This window comes from Pongo abelii, chromosome 19, assembly GCF_028885655.2.
Source record: "Pongo abelii isolate AG06213 chromosome 19, NHGRI_mPonAbe1-v2.0_pri, whole genome shotgun sequence".
In the NCBI taxonomy this organism is placed as follows: Eukaryota; Metazoa; Chordata; class Mammalia; order Primates; family Hominidae; genus Pongo; species Pongo abelii.
In genome coordinates, this window is record NC_072004.2 from 15,795,171 (window position 1) to 15,817,934 (window position 22,764).

Genomic DNA, 22,764 nt, shown 5'->3' on the forward strand with positions numbered 1-22,764 from the left:
TCACTGGCTTCAGTACAATGCTGACTAAAATAGTGAAAGGAGACATTCCTGTATTGTTCCTGATCTTACAGGGAAAGCATTCAGTTTTTCATCATGACACATGTTAGTTGTAGGTTTATCAGAGATGCTCTTTATCATGCTGATGGCATTCCCTTGTATTCTTTGGTTACTGAGAGGGATTTTTTTTTTTTTTAAATCAGGAATGAATGTTGTATTTTATCAAATGCCTCTATCTACTGAGATGATCATATGGTTCTTCTCTTTTAGTCTTTTAATGTGGTGAATAACTTATATTTTAATGTCAAACGAACCCTGTATTTAGGGATAAACCCCACTCGTTTATGATGTATTATCCTTCTAATATATCATTGGATTTGATTTGCCAAAGTTTTATTTAGAACGTTTTAAAAGACTATTTTTTAGAGTAGTTTTAGCTTCACAGCAAAATTGAAAGTAAGGCACAGAGATTATCCCTGTACTCCCTGCCCCCACACGTGTATAGCCTCCACAATTATCAATATCCTCACCAGAGTGGTACACTTTATCTCATTGATATTCCTGAATTGATAATCATAATCACCCAAAGTCCATAGTTTATATTAGGGTTCAGTCTCAGTGTCTTATATTCTGTGAATTTGGACAAAAGTATAAGAACATGTATTTATCATTGTAGTATTATTCAAAGTAGTTTCAGAGCTTTAAAACTCCTTTGTGCTTCATCTGTTCATCTTTTCCCACCTTCTCTCCCCAACTCTTGGCAACCACTGACTTTTTTTACTGTGTCTATAGTTTTGCCTTTTCCAAATGTCGTATAGTTGGTATCAGACAGCGTGTAGCCTTTAGACTGGCATCTTTCACTTGGTAATATGCCTTTGTGGTTCCTTCATGTCTTCTCATGGCATGATAGCTCATTATCGCATGGCTGTACCAGAAGTTGTTCACTCACCCGAAGGAGGATATCTTGGTTTCTTGAGAAACTGGTTAAATTTTTACGTCCATGTTCATGAGGGAGTTTTCTCTTTTTGTAATATCATTGTCAGATTTTGGTTCAGGGTAATGCTAGAGTGACAGAATGAGTTGTATTTCTCCTCTATTTTTTTTTGAGGGCAGGGGGAGAGGTTATGTAAAATTGTTATATTGCTTCTTAAATATTTGGTAGAATTCACCAGCATAGCTGTCTGGGCCTGGAGTTTTCTTTCTAGGAAGGCTTTACTTATGCTTTCTTTTATAGATATAGGACAGTTCATGTTATTTCTTATTAAATTGGACCTTGGTAATTTTTGTTTTTCAAGGAAAGTGTCCATTTTATCAAAGTTGTCATGTTTAGTCACATAAAGCTTACTATTATATTGCTGTTCTTTTAGTATCTGTAGAATCTACAAAAATGTCATATTACTATGTTTCTGAAATTAGTAATTTGCATATTCTTTTTTATGATCAACCTGGCTACAGTTTTATCACTTTTATTGACCTCCTCAAAGTGTGTGGTTTTATTGATTTTTTTCCTATTGTTTTTCTGTTTTATTGGTTTCATCTTTGATGTTGTGGTCTGTTCAGCCTGCTATAACAAAATACCATAGACTGGGTAGCTTATAAACAACAGAAATAGATTTCTCACAAAAGTCCAAGATCTAGGTACTGGCAGATTTGGTGTCTGGTGAGGGACCAATTCCTGGTTCATAGATCTGTTTTTTCCCCCTGTGTCCTCACATGGCAGAACAGGTGAATGAGCCCTCTGGGGTCTATATATAAGGGCACTAATCCCACTCATGAGGGCTTGGCTCCCATGAGCTAATTACCTCCACAAAGCCCCACCTTCTGATAACATCACCTCTGTGATTAAGTTTCAGCATACGAGTTCTGGGAGGATGCAAATGTCAGACCATAACAGATGCTTATTATATCATTTCCTCTGCTTGCTTTGAGTTTAATTTGTTCTTCTTTTTTAGTTTCTTCTCTTTTTTTAGTTTCTTAAGATAAAAGTCAAGACCATTGACTTGAGAGTCTTCTAATATAGACATTAAGTGCTAAAAAATTTTAAGTACTGTTGTAGCTGTGTTCCACAAATCGTGATATGTAGTATTTTCATTTTCATTCAGTTCAAAATACTCTCTAATTTCTCTTTGCATCGTGTCTTTGACCTAGGGTTATTTAGATATGTATTACTTTGTTTTAAAATATTTGAATATTTTGATGAGATGTTTTGTTACTAATTTGTGATTTGATTGCCGTGTGGTCAGGGAACATACTTTGTATGACTTAAATCTTTCTGACTTAATTGTTTCATTAAGATTGATTGCAGGCCGGGTGCAGTGGCTCACGCCTATAATCCCAGCACTTTGGGAGGCTGAGGAGGGTGGATCACGAGGTCAGGAGATCGAGACCATCCTCACCAATACAGCGAAACTCCGTCTCTACTAAAAATACAAAAAATTAGCCAGGCGTGGTGGCAGGCTGAGGCAGGAGAATGGGGTGAACCCGGGAGGCGGAGCTTGCAGTGAGCCAAGATCCCGCCACTGCACTCCAGCCTGGGCGACAGAGCAAGACTCCGTCTCAAAAAAAAAAAAAAAAAGATTGATTGCAGAACCTAGAATGTGGTCTGTTTGGTAAGTGCTCACTGGGTACTTGAGAAGCATGGTGTTGTTCAAGTGTACTCCATTCTTGCTGATTTGCTTCTCCCTTGTTTTATCACTTATTGAGTAAGTGATATTCAAATCTCAGACTGTACTTGTGAATTTGTCTATTTCGTCTATTGATTTTTGCCTCATATATTTTGAAGCTGTTATTAGGTGCACAAACATTTGAGATTATATGTTCTTGATTAACTGAACTTTTTTTTTTTTGTATTTTTAGTAGAGACGGGGTTTCACCATGTTAGCCAGGATGGTCTCGATCTCCTGACCTCGTGATCCACCCGCCTCAGCCTCCCAAAGTGCTGGGATTACAGGCATGAGCTACCGCGCCCAGCCGATTAAGAGAACTTTTTAAAGTCATTAGGAAATGACTGTTTATAGCTGGTAATTTTTTTTTTTTTTTTTTTTTTTTTTTTGGTGTGAAATCTACTTTGGTATTAACATAGCCATTTCTTCTCAGGCTTCTTTTGTCAACTCTTAGCCTGGTATATCTTTTTCCGTTCTTTTGAACAATTTATGTTTTTACATTTAAAGTGCTTTTTTTTATAGGAAGCATGGAGTAGCTTCTTGCCTTTTATCCAGTCTGACAATCTGCCTCTTAATTGAGATTTTTAGGCCAGTTCCATTTATAATGTGCTTATTGATACAGTGAGGTTTGTCTGTCATCAAGCTGTTTGATTTCCATTGGTCCCCCCAGTTCTTTGTTCTCTTCTTTTTCTGCTTTCTTCTCAATTAGTCCAGTAATTTTTATGATTTATTTTTATCTCCCTTTTATGGCTTATTAGCGATAACTATTTTTTTCTATCTTAGCAGTTGCACTACAATTTATAGTATATGATTTTAACTTATCGTAGTCCATCTTCAAAAAATATTATGGCATATCATATATGGCATAAGAAAATTACGAATGAAAACCCAAACATTGTATGTTCTCACTTGTAAGTGGGAGCTATGCTATGAGGATGCAGGGGCATAAGAATGATACAATGGAGGTTGGGGACTTGTGGGGAAAGAGTGGAAGGGGGGTGAGGGATAAAAGACTACGGATTGGATACAGTATATGCTGCTTGGGTGATGGGTGCACCAAAATCTCAGAAAGCACCACTAAAGAACTTATTCATGTAACCGAGGACCACCTGTTACCCCAAAACCTATTGAAATTTTTTAAGAAAGAAAATTGGAATAGTATACTTTCATTTCCTCTCTCCCAGCCAGATACTTCTGGATTTGTAGGATTATAGTTTTCTTTACATTTAGAAAGTTTTGGCCATTCTTTTTTTATTTTTCTGTCTCTCTTTTTCCCTCTTTGGGGACTTATTCCTGCTTCAAGTTTTCTCATAGTTCACTGATGTCTCAAATTTATGAATCTTCTCTTTGGTGATGTCTAATCTGTGTTCACTTCCATCCATTTTAGCTTTCATTCCTGACATTGTAATTTGAATCTCTACAAGTGTAATTTGCTTTAAAGAAAAATCTTCCATGCCTCTGCCTGTCTGCTTGAGCTTAATTTTAACATACAGTTGAGTTCCATATGAACAGCTTGATCTTTCTGATCTTGCTTTTGTGATTTGGTCTAATTTCCTGCTCTTGAGGCAAGATCTTTGTGATGACTCTATTCATTGCCATGCGAAGTCTGAGTTTTCCCAGCATCACTCATAGGAATGGACACTCTTTTTGGCACATTGTGAGCACCAGACATGTTTCTTTCCAGTGTTTTTTAGATGTTTTTTTCCCCTTGGTCTGGGGCGGTTTTCTGGCACACATGTGCTGTTTGTTACTCTGCTAGATACCCAGGAGGTATTTTTGCAGATCTTCAGTGTTCTTTCCCGGTACTCTGTCTCCTTTCCGGTGTTCTGTTTTGTGATCTCTGTCTGCCTTGGCTTTACCAGACTCTCAGCTTCATCATCTCATCTCAGGGAATCTGGTGGACTCTCAGTTTTTTCTCTCTGTGTGGTAGCCTGGAAACTCCATGAAGGCAGGGAGCTGGAGTGTTGGATGAATTTCCTTTGTTTCCTGTCTTACGGGGATCATTGTCTTCATTACCTGAAGTCCACTGCCTGGTAAATCATTGTATAGTATATTTTGTCTGTTTTCTTTTTGGTTGTTTCAGGCAAGAAGATAAATCAGTACTTGCTGTCCATCGTGACCAGAAGCAGATTCCAGCAGAGCTTCAGCACCTGCTGTCGACTGGCAAGAATGCTTTTCTACCCCTTTGCTTAACTGCTTCCTTCTCACCCTTCATTTCTCAGTGTAGCCATCTCTTCCTCAGGGAAATCTTCCCTGGGCCCATTATAGATCAAATTCTCCTATGTGATTATAGAACTCTGTTTTCTTACACCATATATCTGAATTTATAATTGTCATTTTTGTTGTGTTTGTTCCTCACTTCACTTAAGGCTAAATGAGAGTAGAGGTCTTGTCTGTTTTATCCACAGAGCTTAGTGGAATGTCTGCCACTTTGTAGGCACTCAGTGCATATTTGTTCAATGTATGAAGGAGACAATGTTAAAAATGCACAGTTTTTTAATACCTAAAAAGTACTCATATATTTTATTTCTACCTTGTTTTCTCCCTGACACAGATTCTGTTAGCCTACCAAGAATCCAAGACACATTTTGTTTGTGTGAACGCTTACTGAAACTTAAGAATAATCACTGTGACCAACTTACAGTAAAAATTAAACAAATGGAAAATGTGGTCAGTGTACTACAAAATGAGCTATCTGAAACAAAAAAGACAAAATTACAGTTAGAACTTCAAAAAATTGAATGGGAGAAAGAGCTGTACAATTTGAGGTATGACGTTCTAGTTCTAAAGAAATATTTATACTAAAGACAATATATCAGAATTTTTGTAATTGCTGACTTACCTTCTGCAGATTAATGGGGAGAAACCTTTTTGGTCTTGTGGAATATGAAATTCTTGGAAATAATAAAACAAATTATTAACTGTGAACTCTTCTAATAAATAAATGTATATTCTTTGCAATCTAAATGGCCTTATAGAAGTCCACCATATAAAATCTTGTTATTCATTTAACAAATTGTAATTTGGGTTTTAAAATTATCTTGTATTTATAATTAATGATGTAAGGAACATCTTTTATCATTACTATTATTTGTAGACACAGGGTCTCACTCTGTGCCTGGGACTGGAGTTCACTGGTGTGATCATATCTCCCTGCAGCCTTGAACTCCATCCTCCTGCCTCATTGTCCTAAGTAGTTGGGACTCCAGGTGCACGTTCTCATGCTTGGCTAACTTTTTAAGTGTTTTGTAGAGACGGGGTATCACTATGTTGCTCAGGATGATCTCCAATTCCCAACCTCAAGAATTCCTTTTGCAAAATTGGCCTCCCAAATCATTAGTATGGCAGACATGAGCCATCATGCCCAGCCCAGAACATTTTTTATATAAATGTTTTTCTACATTCCTAAACTGTTTGCTTTGAATAAATTCTCCAATATAGAATTATTGGTTGAAATATAGGAACTTTTTAAAAAGACCTTTGATCAATATTTCTTAATTTTTCACAAGAATGTTTGTGTTAATTTATAGTTCAAGCAACAGAGCATGAACTGGTCACTTTTCTAAACCCAAAGTAATTTTCAAAAAATTTATACAATTTTATTCTTTTTGAAAACTTTTTTTTTAATTTCATAGCTTTAGGTATACAAGTGGTTTTCGGTTAAATGGATGAATTGTATGGTGGTGAAGTCTGGGATTTTAGTGTGCCCATCACCCGAGTAGTACACATTGTACCTCAGTAGGTAGTTTCTCATCCCTCACCCTCCTCCCACACTCTCCCACTTCGGATTCTCCGACGTCCATTATACCACTCTGTCTGCATTTGTGCACCCATAGCTTAACTCCCTATTATGACTGAGAATGTGGTTTTATTTGGCTTTCCATTCCTGAGTTAGTTCATTTAGAATAATGGCCTCCAGTCCCTTCCAAGTTGCTGCAAAAGACATTATTTCATTCTTCTTATGGCTGAGTAGTACTCCATGACATATATATATACCACATATTATTTATTCCATTCATTGGTTGATGGACACTTAGGCTGATTCCATATCTTTGCAGTTGTGAAATGTGCTGCAATAGACATACGTTTGCAGGTGTCTTTTTTGATATAATGATTTCTTTTCCTTTGGGTAGATACCCAGTAGGGGATTGTTGGATTGAATGGTAGCTCTATTTTAGTTCTTTGAGAAATCTCTCTACTGTTTTTCATAGAGGTTGTACTAATTTACATTTCCACAAGCAGTGTATAAGCATTCCCTTTTCACCACATCTGCACCAACATCTATTGTTTTTTGACTTTTTAATAATGAGCATTCTGGCTGGAGTAAGGTGATATCTCCTTGTTGTTTTAGTTTGTATTTCCGTAAATATTAGTGATGTTGAGCATTTTTAAATATGTTTGATGGCCATTTGTGCATCTTTTGAAAAATGTCTGTTCATGTCATTTGTGTACTTTTTGATGGGATTATTTGCATTTTCTTGCTGATTTGTTTGTCCTTTGTCAGATACATAGTTTGCAAATATTTTCTCCTATTCTGTAGGTTGTCTCTTACTCTGATGATTATTTCTTTTGCTGTGCAGAAGCCTTTTCTTTTCTTTTTTTTGAGGCGGAGTTTCACTCTTGTTGCCCAGGCTGGAGTATAATGGCGTGATCTCGGCTCATGGCTACCTCTACCTCCCGGGTTCAAGCTATTCTCCTGCCTCAGCCTCCTGAGTAGCTGTGACTAAAGGCATTGCCACCATGCCTGGCTAATTTTGTATTTTTAGTAAGACAGGATTTCTCCATGTTGGTCAGGCTGGTCTTGAACTCCTGACCTCAGGTGATTCTCCCACCTTGGCCTCCGTGTCACTGCACTCCAGCCTGGGTGACAGAGCGAGACTCTGTCTCAAAAAAAAAAAAAAAATATATATATATATATATATATGTTTTTGGTTAAATGGATGGATTGTATGGTGGTGAAGTCTGGGATTTTAGTGCGCCCATCACCTGAGTCGTACACATTGTACCTCAGTAGGTAGTTTCTCATATATGTAGAGAGAGATAGATGTATATATATATTATATATATATATATATAATATATATATATATATATTATATATATATAATATATATATATATATATATTATATATATATATATATTTTTTTTTTTGGTAGAGATGAGGTCTCATTATGTTGCCCAGGCTGGTTTCAAACTTCTGGGCTCAAGTCATTCTCCTGCCTTGGCCTCACAAAGTACCAGGATTACAGATGTGAGCCACATGTTAGGCCTAATCCATCTTGAGTTAATTTTTATATATGGTGAAAGATAGGGATCCATTTTCATTCTTCTACATGTGGCTATTCAATTTTCCCAACACCATTTATTGAATAGGGTGTTCTTTGCCCAGTTTATGTCTTTGTATGCTTTGTGAAAGGTCAGCTGGTTATACATATTTGGCTTTGTTTCTAGGTTCTCTATTCTGTTCCATTGGTCTACATATGTACCTTTATACAAGTACCATGCTGTTTTGGTTACTTTAGCCTTGTCATATGGTTTTAGATCTGGTGATGTGATGTCTCTGGCTTCGTTCTTTTTGCTTGGGATTGCTTTGGCTATTCAGGCTCGTTTTTGATTCCCTGTGAATTTTAGGGGTACTTTCTCTAATTCTGTGAAGAATGACGGTGGTATGTTAATAGGAATTGCATGGAATCTGTAGATTGCTTTGGTTAATATGATCATTTTCACTATATTGATTCTTCTAATCTATGAACATAGGGTATATTTCCATTTGTTTGTGTCATCTATGATTTCCTTCAGCAGTGCTTCCTAATTCTCCTTTTAGAGATCTTTCACCTCCTTGGTTAAGTATATTCCTAGGTTTTTGTTGTTGTTGTTGTTGCAGCTATTGTAAAAGGGATTAGGTTCTTGATTAGATTCTCACCTTGGTCATTCTTGATGTTTACTAGTGCTACTGATTTGTGTACATTGATTTTGTAACATGAGACTTTTACTGATTTCATTGATCAAATCTAGGAGTCTTTAGGGTTTTCTAAGCTAAAACAGAGATAGTTTGACTTTCTCTTTTCCAATTTGGTTGCCCTTTATTTATTTCTCTTACCTGATTGCTCTGGCTAGGACTTCCCAGTTTTATTCTAAATATGCATGAAATAAGAAGTAAAATGGACAGTAATTGATGATTATTTTATTCCATATCTCTCATATGCAGATAAAATTAATTCCAAATTCATTGTTGAAACACATATTATCCTTTAATTTTAAATTAAATATTAGATCCTGTCTTGTTCCAAAAAGGGATTTTAAAATTGGTGATGAAATACTTAAGAATCAAGAAGATAAGTTGAAAGTGTTACCAAAAAGAGAAATATAAAAAGGATGAGGTAACAGTTATAGACAGCTTAGGCTAGTCTTGGGTTATAGTAATCTGCAGATACATGTTGTGTGAATGACATCTGAAGGTGTTATCTTACACTGTAAATCATTTTTATGACTACACATACACTATTTCATGAAGATGAAAATGCATTTCTAGTTAATTTCTAAACTTGTTTGTAAACAGTAACTTCTTTTAAATTAGCTAACTCTAAATGATCTGTTCTAATTAATTTTCAACTTGCATAACGTGAAAAAGAAGTAATTTTCAACTTGTAACTTTACTGAAAATTTTCAAATATGCTTTTCCATAATATTTACCAGGGTTACTAGTAACAGAAAATTACCAGTTAATGGAATATTTCTTTCCTCACTACCTCTCAAATATATATGTCCCTTGGAAGAGACCGAAGTGAGAAATTAAAAACATGAGAACTAGAAAGGAAACAAGAGCATAGGAGTTTTTATGAGGATAATAAACCCACATGGGAAGAGCCAGATCACAAAATAAACTTTTTTATTTTTTAACAAAACACATTTTAATGTAATCCATGTTTAACTGCAGACTTGCCTTAAAACAAGAAAATGAGGAGAAAAGAAATGCCAATATGTTGTATAATAAAGATAGTGAACGGTTAAGAATAAAAGAAGAGGAGTGTGGGAAAGTGGTTGAAACAAAGCAACAACTTAAATGGAATCTGAGAAGACTTGTTAAGGAATTGAGGACAGTAAGAAATAACTTGGATCTGGTAAATTAATCTTTGGTGTAAACTTCATTTTTCTAACTTTATGTTTCATCGGTATTACTTATAATTTTTTGGCTTCATGTATATCATTTAGGTTTAAAACAAACCAAAACTGTTATTTCCTCTTAAGAATGAACTATGACATTTATAGATAAAATTATTTACTGTAAATTTTGTCATCTAATAGATGCTCAGTCTGTGTTTTTAGAATGGAGGATAAGTTGAGTTTAATCACTAACATAGCTGTTCATTTACACATTTTTTATGTTAAAATACAGGCTAAATAGCTTTGAAGCTATAAGGACACTAGTTAAATGTTTTGAAAGAAATTTTATTTCACAATGCTGTATCTTCCCATATTTAAGAACTGTTTTTCCTCTTTGACAGATTTAGCTGTCATGTATGCAATTAAGATTTGAGTGATTCTTGAGGGATAAAAGTTCTTGTGTTTTAACAGGCTACTTCTTTTTAACCATTTTATAAGAGAGGCTCTGCTCTTAACCTTTTAGATTTTCTTTTTCAGTGCTATTAGACCAAAACCTCCATGTTATCTCTAGGTTGTGCAGGAGAGAAACGATGCCCAGAAGCAACTTTCTGAAGAACAGAATGCGAGAATATTACAAGATCAGATTCTGACGAGTAAAGAAAAGGAACTAGAAATGGCTCAAAAGAAAATGAATTCTGAGGTATTTTCTTTAGTCATTTTCAAATATATTTTTGTATGTGAATATATTTTTAAAAAACAACTCTGTGCAACTTGGAAAGTACAATGGATTTTTGAACTACACACACACAGACACACACACACACATTTGGGGGTGGTGATAGTGGTTCTGGCATTTTTGGCTCATTGAATAAAGTCATGTTCTTAATTCAACTCCATTTGTTTGCAAGAATCAAGTAGTGACATTCACAGTGGCCTTATCCAAAGGAGAGACATTTGTTATTTTTCATAGAATGAATGATCTTTGCACAATCTCAAAATCCTTGCTACTAACAACAGACGTTCTAGTTTTCAGACATTATTTCATCTTCCTAATATATTAATGGAGAGGTTAGATTATTATTTCCACTTGTAGTAAGGATGAAATGTATAGCCAGTTCAGAGGCTGTACTTCAGATGCCATTTCCCTTACTTTTGAGGAGAGTAACAGTTTGCTCCAAGTAGCGTCTCATTTCAGTGCAAAGAGCTTTGAAGACAATGATATGCCATAATATAAACTTGGTGATAATTTATTGGTAAGTGTTTTTTTTTAGAAAAATAGTTCAGTATGTGGGAGACTGAGGCGGGTGGATCACGAGGTCAGGAGATCAAGACCATCCTGGCTAATGCGATGAAACCCCATCTCTACTAAAAATACAAAAAAAATTAGCCAGGCGTGGTGGCGGGCACCTGTAGTCCCAGCTACTCGGGAGGCTGAGGCAGGAGAATGGCGTGAACCTGGGTGGCGGAGCTTGCAGTTAGCCAAAATTGGGCCACTGCCCTCCAGCCTGGGTGACAGTGCGAGACTGCATCTCAAAAAAAAAAAAAAAAAAAAAAAAGAAAAGAAAAATAATTCAGTGTATTTCACCCTGTTTCATGCTTATTTCTGTTTCAGACATTATAAAGAGGAAACATAAGTTATTGTAATAACAGATAATCTCATGATTTTCTAAGAAAAGCTCTGTAACTTCTTTTTTACCACTGGTGTTTTGAAATAAGCCTCTTTTATATTTATATATTTACAACACAGAAGTAATTGTGGTTTGGTGGAAGAGCACTAGAAGTAAAGTAAGGGGACCTAGGGAAAATCCTGCAACTTGCATGTTTTTTGACCTCTCCTTTCAGAATTGTGATATAAATGAGTTCAGTGATACATGTACAAGTGCTTGGTACAAGGCCAGGTGCAGCAGCTCACGCCTGTAGTCCCAGCGCTTTGGGAGGCCGAGGTGGGTGGATCACTTGAGCCCAGGAGTTCCAGACCAGCCTGGGCAGCATGGCGAAACCCCATCTCTACAAAAAGTACAAATAAATTTAGCTGCGTGTGGGGGTGTGTGCCTCTAGTTCCGCTACCCAGGAGGCTGAAGTGGGAGGATCACCTGATCCCAGGAGGCCAAGGCTACAGTGAGTCTTGATTGCGCCACTGCCCTCTAACCTGAGTGATGGAGTGGAGACCCTATCTCGAAAAAAAAAAAAAGCCTAATATAATGCTTAGATTTAGCATTTATGAATAAATGTAATTCTTATATAACTGATGAGAAAAATGTTAGAAAAATAAATGGCTATAGAATATTCTCAGGAAAAAAATAACTTAAAGAACATTGGAACATTTCCTCTGTCCAGATATATGCAAAGCTACAGCTTTTACTACAGGGTGGTGTATAGGTTAGATGTCAGAGTGTAAAGCCAATTTTTTAATGTAGTCAAATTTATTAATCTTTAATGCCTTTGAGTTTGTTGTAATTTGGAGACAGTCTTTTCCAATTCTGAGATGCTTAAAAATTCTCTAGTTATTTATGTTTTATATTCATGGATTCATTGTCTTCAAATAAACTTATGAAGTTTTGGGAATTTATGCTCTATGAGGTTTGAAGTTTTGATAGAATATTTTTTTCCAGTTGGATATCCACTTATGGCAATCTTTTCATTGAATACATGTATAGGTTATTCTTTAAGTTCAGAGAAAATCATAATATGTCATTTTATTGAGTGCTACTGAATGTTTCCTTTCTTACTTAGATTTCTCATAGGCATCTGAAAGAAAAGGATCTCTTTCATGAAAATTGCATGTTGCAGGAAGAAATTGCCTTGCTGAGACTGGAAATAGATACAATAAAACATCAGAAAAAGCAAAAGGAAAAGAAATATTTTGAGAACATTGAGGTTGTGAAAGAAAAGAATGATAACCTTCAAAAAATTATAAAACTAAATGAGGAAACATTAACAGAAACAATACTCCAGTACAGTGGACAGCTGAACAATCTGACAACTGAGAACAAAATACTCAATTCTGAACTGGAGAATGGGAAACAGAACCAAGAAAGACTGGAAATAGAAATGGAATCATACCGTTGTAGACTGGCTGCTGCTCTATGTGACTGTGATCAAAGTCAGACAGCAAGAGACCTAAAACTTGATTTCCAGAGAACAAGACAAGAGTGGGTTCGTTTACATGACAAAATGAAGGTTGATATGTCTGGCCTACAAGCTAAGAATGAGATTCTTTCTGAAAAACTTTCTAATGCTGAAAGTAAAATCAACAGCCTACAAATTCAGCTCCATAACACAAGAGATGCTCTTGGAAGAGAGAGTTGGATTTTGGAACGTGTGCAAAGAGACCTCAGCCAAACACAGTGTCAGAAGAAAGAAACTGAACAAATGTACCAAATTGAACAAAGCAAACTGAAGAAATACATTGCCAAGCAGGAATCTGTAGAGGAGAGATTATCTCAACTACAAAGTGAAAATACGTTGCTTCGACAGCAACTGGATGATGCTCACAAGAAAGCTAACAGTCAAGAAAAGACAATCAGTACTATCCAAGACCAGTTTCATTCTGCTGCCAAAAATCTTCGAGCTGAGAGTGAAAAGCAGATTCTTTCACTACAAGAGAAGAACAAGGAGCTGATGGATGAATATAATCATTTAAAAGAAAGAATGGATCAATGTGAGAAAGACAAAGCAGGAAGAAAAGTAAGTATTAAGAAAGATAAAATATTTTTCAACCTTCCTGAAAGAAAATGTAAAGTAATATTTGGTTATGGCTAAATGTTGTATCTAGTTGAATATAAAATATATAGATCATAAATGTATTTGCTGTATCAGCCTAGAAATGTACCAGTGAAAAAGAAGTTAAACCTGAAAGATGCTTTACTTTGCGTAAAGAAATTGTGTCACCTATGAAATTTTAAGTTCAGTTACAGTGTTAATAGGTACAGACAAATACTCATAATGTAGTCTTATGCTGCTGAAATGATCATTGCAGTGCCTTTATGTGGCCATGTTTTAATACCATGATGAAGCAGATAAACAGAAATGCTCATACCTGACATGAGTATTTTGAAATTAAGATTTAGTGGGGAGGGTTGCTTTGACCGTTAATTCCAGATTTCCCAGGTGAACTGAAGTATACTGCTGTATCTCATAATACTTTTCCTTCAGTAGTTTTGTAATGTATTTAAGTTGGTATAATTTTATTTTTATTCATATCAATTTGACTTAAATCTGAGATGATTTCAGTCTCAAATTACTTGTTATGACCTCTCAATTCTTTAAAGGCATTTCCTTTTTTTTTTTTTTTGAGATGGAGTCTTGCTCTGTAAGTTTTGTATTTTTAGTAGAGATGGAGTTTTGCCATGTTGGCAAGGCTGGTCTCAAACTCCTGACCTCAGGTGATCCACCCGCCTTGGCCTCCCAAAGTGCTGGGATTACAGGCGTGAGCCACTGTGCCTGGCCTAAAGGCATTTACTTTTTATTAAATCATAATTTGGGACAGATGTGAATTTCAGCAAAGCCATGTTACATTTAATCTTACCACTGGTATTTATAATTTACTTTGAATGTTTTTACAAAGAATTTGCTCATAATTTTCATTTCAAGGCTCACTGCCTATCATTCGGATATAACTTTGACAGTACAAAGGTAATTGTGGCTATCTGTGATTTATTTGTTTGGCATTGAGTCCCATTTTCAAACTAATCAGAAGTGGCAGGATTCACATATAGCAGGAATGGACTGAACAGGTGAGACATTGTAGGAGCTGAGGTCAGGAGGGAGGTAGAGGCCAGGTTACCTAGGGCCTCAAAGGCCATTGGAATTTTACTTGTATTCTGAGATAGGAATCTTTTAGAAGGATCTGAGCAGGCAATTGAATATGCAAGGAACTCTGAGGTTGATTTGAGCTTCTAATAAAAAACAGGGAAAACATTTTACAGTGTGGGATGTACCACCAGCAGCCCCACCCACATACCAATTTCTTTTTGAGACTTCAGTAGGTTGTTAAACATTGCAGATGTTTCAGGGAAGAGTGAGTAGTGGGCTGAATCTATTGCCTACGTTAACAGAAAACTGATTTGGCAGGAAGATAACACCTTCTTTGTCCTTAACTAAATTCAGTAATAAACAAGAATGTGTGCACATGAGGAAAAGAAGGCGAATTATATATGTGTTGATATTTTTCAAAGTATATATGTTAGAGTTAAATCTTACTACCATAATTTAATAATAAGGTGATTTATAAATCAGTAACAAAAAATACCTTCACAGGTAGTCATGAGAGAATTCCACCAAGAATGGACCGATCTCCTAAAACAACAACCTACATCAGAGGCTACCTCACGTTGTCACATTAATTTAGATGAGACACAGGATTCAAAGAAGAAATTGGGTCAAATCAGAAGTGAAGTATGTATGAAACATAACATGTCAACAGTTAATCTATAGGTGGTGAAATAATGTCAGATATTTTAGGATACTGATTGCAGTGGATAGCTTTCTTTTGTATTTTTATTATAATTCATTTTATTACAATTTAATTATCTTTATAATACACTTGTTTCTTAACCTCTGGCTTTCATTCTGTCCTTTTCTCCTCATAAGTACGTACATTTTAAAAATAAGGATCATTTCCAAAGATCCTTAGGAAAATTGGGAATTATTCAGTATTCCTCACAGAAGTTGAGAGGCTTTTTTTTTTTCCTGTGAAGTAATTTTTTTTAGTGATTTCTCTATTGCCATGGTGAGGTAAGCCAGATTAAATTATAGGATTATGTTTAGTAGAATGTTCCAGAAAATTGTCTTATATCTTATCTTTACTTTTGTGAATGGGTACAGAACCTGTGTATATTTGTTTCATGAATTTCAGGATAACTTGTACAGAAAGGCCATAGTACTGTTCTCCAAAATGCAAATGTTTTAATTTACAAACTACTTGAAATGTTAGGTACTTCCTTCATTTTCCTTTCATTTTAAATATATTGTGCTTTTTTACAAATCATGTATAGTATGTACATCCAAAGTAGAGAATTAAGAGATGTATCTAGATTCTACCACTGAATTTTTAAAAACAAGTTTACTGAGAGAGAATTCTCATACCATACAGTTTACCCATTGAACGTGTACAATTCATAGTCTCTTAGTATATTCACAGAGTTGTGTAACCATCACCATCAGCAATTGTAGGACATTTTCATGACCCTGAAAGGAATCAGCAATCTACTTTGTTTCCATAGATTAGCCCATTCTGGACACCACGTATCAATTGGATCACACAATATGTGGTGGTCTTTTGTGACTGGCTTCTTCTACTTAGCATAACATTTTTAAGGTTCATTGTGTTGTAACATGTATCAGTATTTAATTTCATCTTATTGCTGAGTAATTTTCCACTGTATGGACATACCACTAATTTGTTTAGCCATTCATCAGTTGATGGACCTTTGGGTTGTTTCCATGTTTTGGCTATTATTAATCATACTGCTGTGAACTTTTATTTACAAGTTTTTGTTTGTATATGTATTCCTTTCTCTTGGGTGTATACATATGAGTTGAATTTCTGGGTCATATGGTGACTCTATGCTTAACCTTTTGAGGAGCTGCCAGTCTGCTTTCCAAAGTGGTTGCACCATTTTACATTCCCATCAGCATTGTATGAGGGTTCTAATTTCTCCACATCCTTGCCAACATTTTTCATATTTTTGATTGAAAAAGGATCCCAACCTAGAGGTATGAAGTGGTACCTCGTTGTGGTTTTGATTCACATTTCCCTAATGATGAATGACTTTAAGCCTCTTTTTATGTGCTTATGAGCCATTTGTATATCTTCTTTGGAGAAATGTCTATTCAAATCCTTTGCCCACATTAAAATTGGGTTGTCCTAAATTTCTGAATTTTAAGAGTTCTTTATATACCCTAGGTGTAAGTCCCTTATCAGATATGTTTCCAAATATTTTCAATGGCTTTCCTTTTTTTTTTTTTTTTAATGATTTATTATGTTTTTAAAATTTATATAATTTTAAATTGTAGAGAGAAGGTCTCACTATGTTGTCCAGGCTGGTTTTGAACTCCTGAGCTCAAGCAATCCTTCCACCTCGGCCTCCCAAGTGTTGGGATTATAGGTGTAAGCCACCATGCCCAGCCTCCTTTTCACTTTCTTGATGGTCTCTGTTCAAGCACAGAAGTTTCACATTTTGATGAAGTCCAGTTAATTTTTTTGTTTGTTTTGCAGTCACAAAGATTTATGGCTATGTTTTCTTCTAGGAATTTTATAGTTTTAGTTCTTACATTTAGCGGTTCTATTTTGTTACTTTTAGATGTGACATTTGGTGAAGTCCACCTTTATTCTTTTGCATGTGGATATACAGTTTTCCCAGAACCATTTGTTGAAAAAAATCTATTCATTTCTCATTTAATTTTTTTTACACCCTTGTTGAAAATCAGTTGACCATAAAAGTGTGTGTTTGTTTTTGGATTCTCAATTCTAATATATTGAGCTATGTCTATCCTTATGCCAGTAGCAAATCACATTTTAGGAAAATTCATTTTCAGTCCTGTTGCTTATTACCAGTTGTCTTATGTAAGAATAGAAATTCAAGTAGTAGAATGTCTTTAATTTCACTTTTTTGCTTCTTGAAGGAGTGTATGGCCAGCTTATGCCTTGCTGACTCCATGATATGATAAGAGTCAGGCTTACGAAGACAGATCCCATTAATTTTTTTTCTCCAGTCATACCTTTTGTCTCTCACCCAGTGCCTCTCTCTTCATTCCCATTTCCATCAAATCTTGGTCACAGGATATGCTGACTCTGTCTACTATTTACTGCATTATGTTTTTATTAACTCATTGTAAGTCATAGAGTCATGTGTAGATTTTAACTATCTTATGAAGGGCAAGATTAAGTCTAGGCTGTCATCTTTCCTCATTGGAAATTGAGCTAATTCATCATGTTCCAGTTTACAGTTAGATACTCTTTTGACCCAGCACCTGGTCCTCTTGTACACTCCCGGAGCTGAATCCTCTTCTTGGCACAGATACTACATTCTCAGAAACCAGAGTTCCCTGCATTTACCTCCTTTTGCTTAAATAGAGATGCATAGCTATGCTTTTATAGTTCAATACATAATTCATTGAATAAATACTTCAACCCATTCAAAGAACAACTTCCAGGAGTGCAGCAACTGGAAATCAGGTCATGTCCAGGCATTTATCAGAAACAAATAGTTGAATTAGTTGTATGAATTTCAAAATTTCAGAGCCAATTTGTATGATATGGAGAAGCATTTTGATACAACATAAAGATGAGACGCTCTTCCCTTCTCCATACAAATGAGCTTGAAGTAAGGTAAAGGGGAAATTGCATTTAATAGCTAAACACTCAAAGGACACTACATTTGTTTTACTTCTGAGATTGTTAAAACTAATTCCATAATTTTTTAAAATTTTCTCATTGAGGAAATGGAAATGAAGATTGAATCCTAGATTGATTAATAAATATCCAAAGCTGCTTATCACTTTTAGAATTTCAGTTCATTGAAATCAGGTACAATGTCTGATTTTTGGTTATTAATCAAATATTTCTAGTTTTTTCAACTTTATACTTCGAATTATATATCTCCTTCCTTCTTCATCTTCCTTATTTCATAACTCGGGGGACAAATTCTAAAAGCCTTACTGGCTTAGTCATCAGAATTTGTCATCGAAAGGAACTTTTTCTAAACTTCTCTGCAGTAGTTCTTACATCCTTCTTCTGGTTGTCTGCTGCTTCCCATTAGAGTTGTTTGTCATTAATAAATTAACCTCAACATTTTTTAGATCTTACTTTAAAGAAGACTAATTTCTACTGGGTATGTTATTGTATTTCTTATTGTCTCCTTGTTTAAATTTATTTTTCTGGTGTTATTTTTTGCTAACAAATTACCCAAAGTTGAGTGGCTAAGAACAACATTCGTTTAGTTCACCAATCTGTGGCTTGGGAAAACCTTGGCCGGGACAGCTTGCCTCTGCTCCCTTCAGCTTCACTTGGGATAAATCAAAGGCTAAGGGACTGGAATCATCTGAAGGTTTGTTCACTAAGATGTCTGTTCCTGATGGCGGCTATTGGTTGGAACTTTAGTTGGGGCAGGTTGCCCAAATATCTACATTGGAACTCCTAGGCTCTCTTTGTGGCCTAAGCTGCCTCACAACATGGGGGCTGGGGTCCAAGGGTGAGCAGTCTGCGGTAGAGAGCTTCTTCTAACTTAATGTTGGAAGCCACATGGTTATCACTTTTAACACTTTCTGTTCATTAGAAGCAAGTCACTAAGTTTCACCCATAGTCTATATATAGGATGAATGATTTTGCTTTTATTTTTATTGATGTAGTTTTTTTAGACATGATGTCTTATTATGTTACTCAGGCCGGCCTTGATCTCCATGGCTCAAGAATTCTTCCTGCCTTTGCCTCCCAAGTAGCTGAGACCACAGGAATGTGACACCACACCTGGCTTCCTTTGATTTTTTGTGGACCTGTGTAATTGTACATATTTATGGTATACACAGTGATATTTTGATATGTGTAAACAATGTATAATGGTCAAATCAGGCTAATTAATATATTCCATCACCTCAAACATTTACCATTTCTTTGTGTTGTGAACTTTCAAAATCCTCTCCTCTAGCTTTTTAAATATTAGCTAACCAAGCCAGGTGTAGTGGCACACACCTGTAATCCCAGCTGTTTGGGAGGCTGAGGCAGGAGAATGGCTTGAACCCCGGAGGCGGAGATTGCAGTGAGCTGAGATTGCACCACTGCACGCCAAGCCTGGGTGACAGAGCAAGACTCTGTCTCAAAAAAAAAAAAAAAAATTAGTTAATCATATTCACCCTACAATGCAACAGAACACTAGAATTCATTCCTCCTATGTAGCTGTAATCTTGTATCCATTAACCAGCCTCTCCTCATCTTCCACTCCCCTTCACCTTTCTCAGCCTCTAATACCCACAATTCTACTCTCTACTTCCATGAACTTTTAAAAAAAATTTTAGCTCCCACATGAGTGAAAACATACAGTAGTTATTTTTCTGTGCTTGAATTATTTCACTTAGTGTCACTTAATGTCCTCATCCATGCTGTAAATGACATGATTTTATTCTTTTTTATGGCTGAATAGTATTCCACTGTGGACATATACCACATTTTCTTTACTCATCAACCACATTCATCTGTTGATGAACATTTAGGTTGATTCTGTATCTTGGTTGTTGTGAATAGTGCTGCAGTAAACATGGGAATACTGGTATCCCTTTGATATATTGATTTTCTTTCTTTTGGATAAATACTTAGTAGTGGGATTGTTGGATCATATGACACTTCTATTTTTAGCTTTTTAAGAAACTTCCATGGTTATACTAGTTTACATTCCCTCCACGAGTGCATAAGAGTTTTCTTTTTCTCCCCAGCCTCACCAGGATTTTTTACTTTTGTTTTTTTTTTTGTTTGTTTTTTGGTGTTTTTGATAGTAGCCATTCTGTGGTGAGACGATATCTCATTTGGGATTTTGTTTTCATTTTCCTGTTAGTGATGTTGAGTACTTTTCCATACATTTGTGGACATTCATATGTCTTCTTTTTAGAAATGTCTATTTAAATTGTTTGTCCACATTTCAGGGGGGATTATTAACTATTTTTACTGTTGAGTTGTTTGAGTTCCTGGTATATTCTAGATATTACACCTTTCTCAGATGAATAGATTTGTAAATATTTTCTCCTAGTCTACAATTGTTGGTTGTTTCCTTCACTCTGTTGATTGTTTCCTTTGCTGTGAAGAAACCTAATTTTAATATTGCTTTACTTACGTATTTTTGTTTTTATACCTGTGCTTTTTTTTGCATGTGCCCGTGATAACTTAGCTATAAAATCTTTGCCTTGACCAATGTCCTGAAGCATTTTCCCTATATTTTCTTGTAGTAGTTTTATAATTTTGGATCTCATGTTTAAGTCTTTAATCCATTTTGAGTTGATTTTTGTATATGGTGAAAGATAGGGACCTGGTTTCATTCTTCTTTTTACAGATACCCACTTTTCCCAGCCCCATTTGTTGAAGAGAGGGTTCTTTCCCCAATGTATGTTTTTGATGCTTTTGTTGAAAATCAGGTGACTGTAAATATGTGGATTTATTTCTGCGTTCTCTATTCTGTTCCATTGGTTTAATTTTCTATTTTTATACCAAGACCATGCTCTTTTGGTTACTGTAACCTTGTAATATATTTTGAAGTCAGGTGGAGTGATGCCTCCAGCTCTGTTCTTTTCCCTCAGGCTTGGCTTGTATTGTCTAGCTTTTTTGCAGTTCCATATGAATTTTAGGATTGTTTTTTCCATTTCTGTGAAGAATGTTATTGGTGTTTTTTTGTTGCAAGTTATAAAGGGCATTTTATTTTTATCTTATTTATTCTTTCTCTTTCTTAACTTTCAGATTCAGGGGGTACATGTGCAGGTTTGTTACACAGGTATATTGCATAATGCTTAGGTTTAGGGTGCAATTGAACCTATCACCCAGGTAATGAGCATAATACCCGGCATGTCATTTTTCAACCATTGTCCAACCCAGTCCCCCTTCTTATAGTCCCCAGTGTCTGTTGCTCCCATCTTTATGTCCATGTGTACACAACGTTTAGCTCCCACATATAAGTGAGAATATGTAGTATTTGGTTTTCTGTTTCTGCATCAGTTTGCTTAGGATAATGGCCTCCAGCTGCATCCATGTTGCTGCAAAGGGCAATATTTTGTTCTTTTTATAGTTGCATAATATTCCATATTGTATATGTGCTACATTTTCTTAATACAATGCATCGTTGATGAGCTTCTGGTTTTATTCCATATCTTTGCCATTGTGAATAGTGCTGCAGTGAACATTGGGTGCATGTGTCTTTTTGGTAGAATGATTTTTTGGTGGTGGGGAGTGGATATTTAACCCACTAATGGGATTGCTGGGTTGAATGGCAGTTCTACTTTTAGTTCCGTGAGAGAAACCTCCAAACTGCTTTCCACAGTGGCTGAACGAATTTACCATTTTCTCCAATAGTGTATTAGAATTCCCTTTTCGCTGTAGCGGCTCTGCCAAAATCTGGGTTGTTGTTGCTTATTTTTTGACTTTTTAGTAATAGCCATTATGTCTGGTGTGAGATGGTATGTCATTTGCTTTTCTCTGATGATTAGTGATGATGAGCATTTTTTCATATGTTTGCTCTCCACTTTTATGTCTTTTTTTGAGAAGTGTCTGTTAATGTATTTTGCCCGCTTTTATATATTTTTTTAAATTCTCGTTTGTTGATTTAAGTTCCTTATAGGTTCTGGATATTAGAACTTTGTTCAATGCATAGCTTGTAAATACATTCTTTCATTATTTAGGTTGCCTATTTAGTCTCTTGAATGGTTCCTTTTCCTATGCAGAAGCTCCTTTGTTTAACTAGGTCCCAATTTTTCATTTTGACTTTTGTTGCAATTGCTTTTGAGGGCTTATTCATAAATTATTTTCAGAGGCTGATTTCGAATAGTGTATTTCTTAGGTTTTCTTGTAGGATTTTTATAGTTAGAGGTCTTACTTTTAAGAATGTAATTCAGCTTTCATTAATTTTTGTATGTGGTGATAGCTAGGGGTCAAGTTTCATTCTTCTGTGTATGGATAACCAGTCATCCCAGCACCATTTATTGAATAGGGAGTCCTTTCCCCATTGCATATTTGTGTCGGCTTTGTCAAAGACCAAATGGTTGTAGGCATGTGGCTTTATTTCTGGGCTCTCTGTTCTGTTCCATTGGTCTATGTGTCTGTTTTTGTGCCAGTACCGTGCTGATTTGTTTACTGTAGCCTTTGTTTACTGTAGTATAGTTTGAAGTTGGGTAATGTGATGCGTCAGGCTTGGTTCTCTTTGCTTAGGATGGCTCTGGGTGTTTGGGCTCTTTTCTGGTTCCACATGAAATTTTAGAATAGTTTTTTCTAATGCTGTGAAAAATGACATTAGTAGTTTGATAGG

General features: G+C 35.6%; 1 protein-coding gene across 2 annotated transcripts in view; it reads left to right on the forward strand.

The window, feature by feature from the left end:
* Positions 1 to 22,764, forward strand: part of CCDC144A (coiled-coil domain containing 144A) — a 95,120-nt gene that overhangs the window by 32,591 nt on the left and 39,765 nt on the right. For both annotated transcript variants that reach the window (XM_054536236.2, XM_054536237.2), the window contains exons 9-13: positions 5,215 to 5,428; positions 9,600 to 9,783; positions 10,338 to 10,466; positions 12,500 to 13,453; positions 15,026 to 15,163. In XM_054536236.2, the coding sequence (XP_054392211.2) occupies positions 5,215 to 5,428; positions 9,600 to 9,783; positions 10,338 to 10,466; positions 12,500 to 13,453; positions 15,026 to 15,163 (1,619 nt within the window). The remainder of the gene's footprint in view (positions 1 to 5,214; positions 5,429 to 9,599; positions 9,784 to 10,337; positions 10,467 to 12,499; positions 13,454 to 15,025; positions 15,164 to 22,764) is intronic.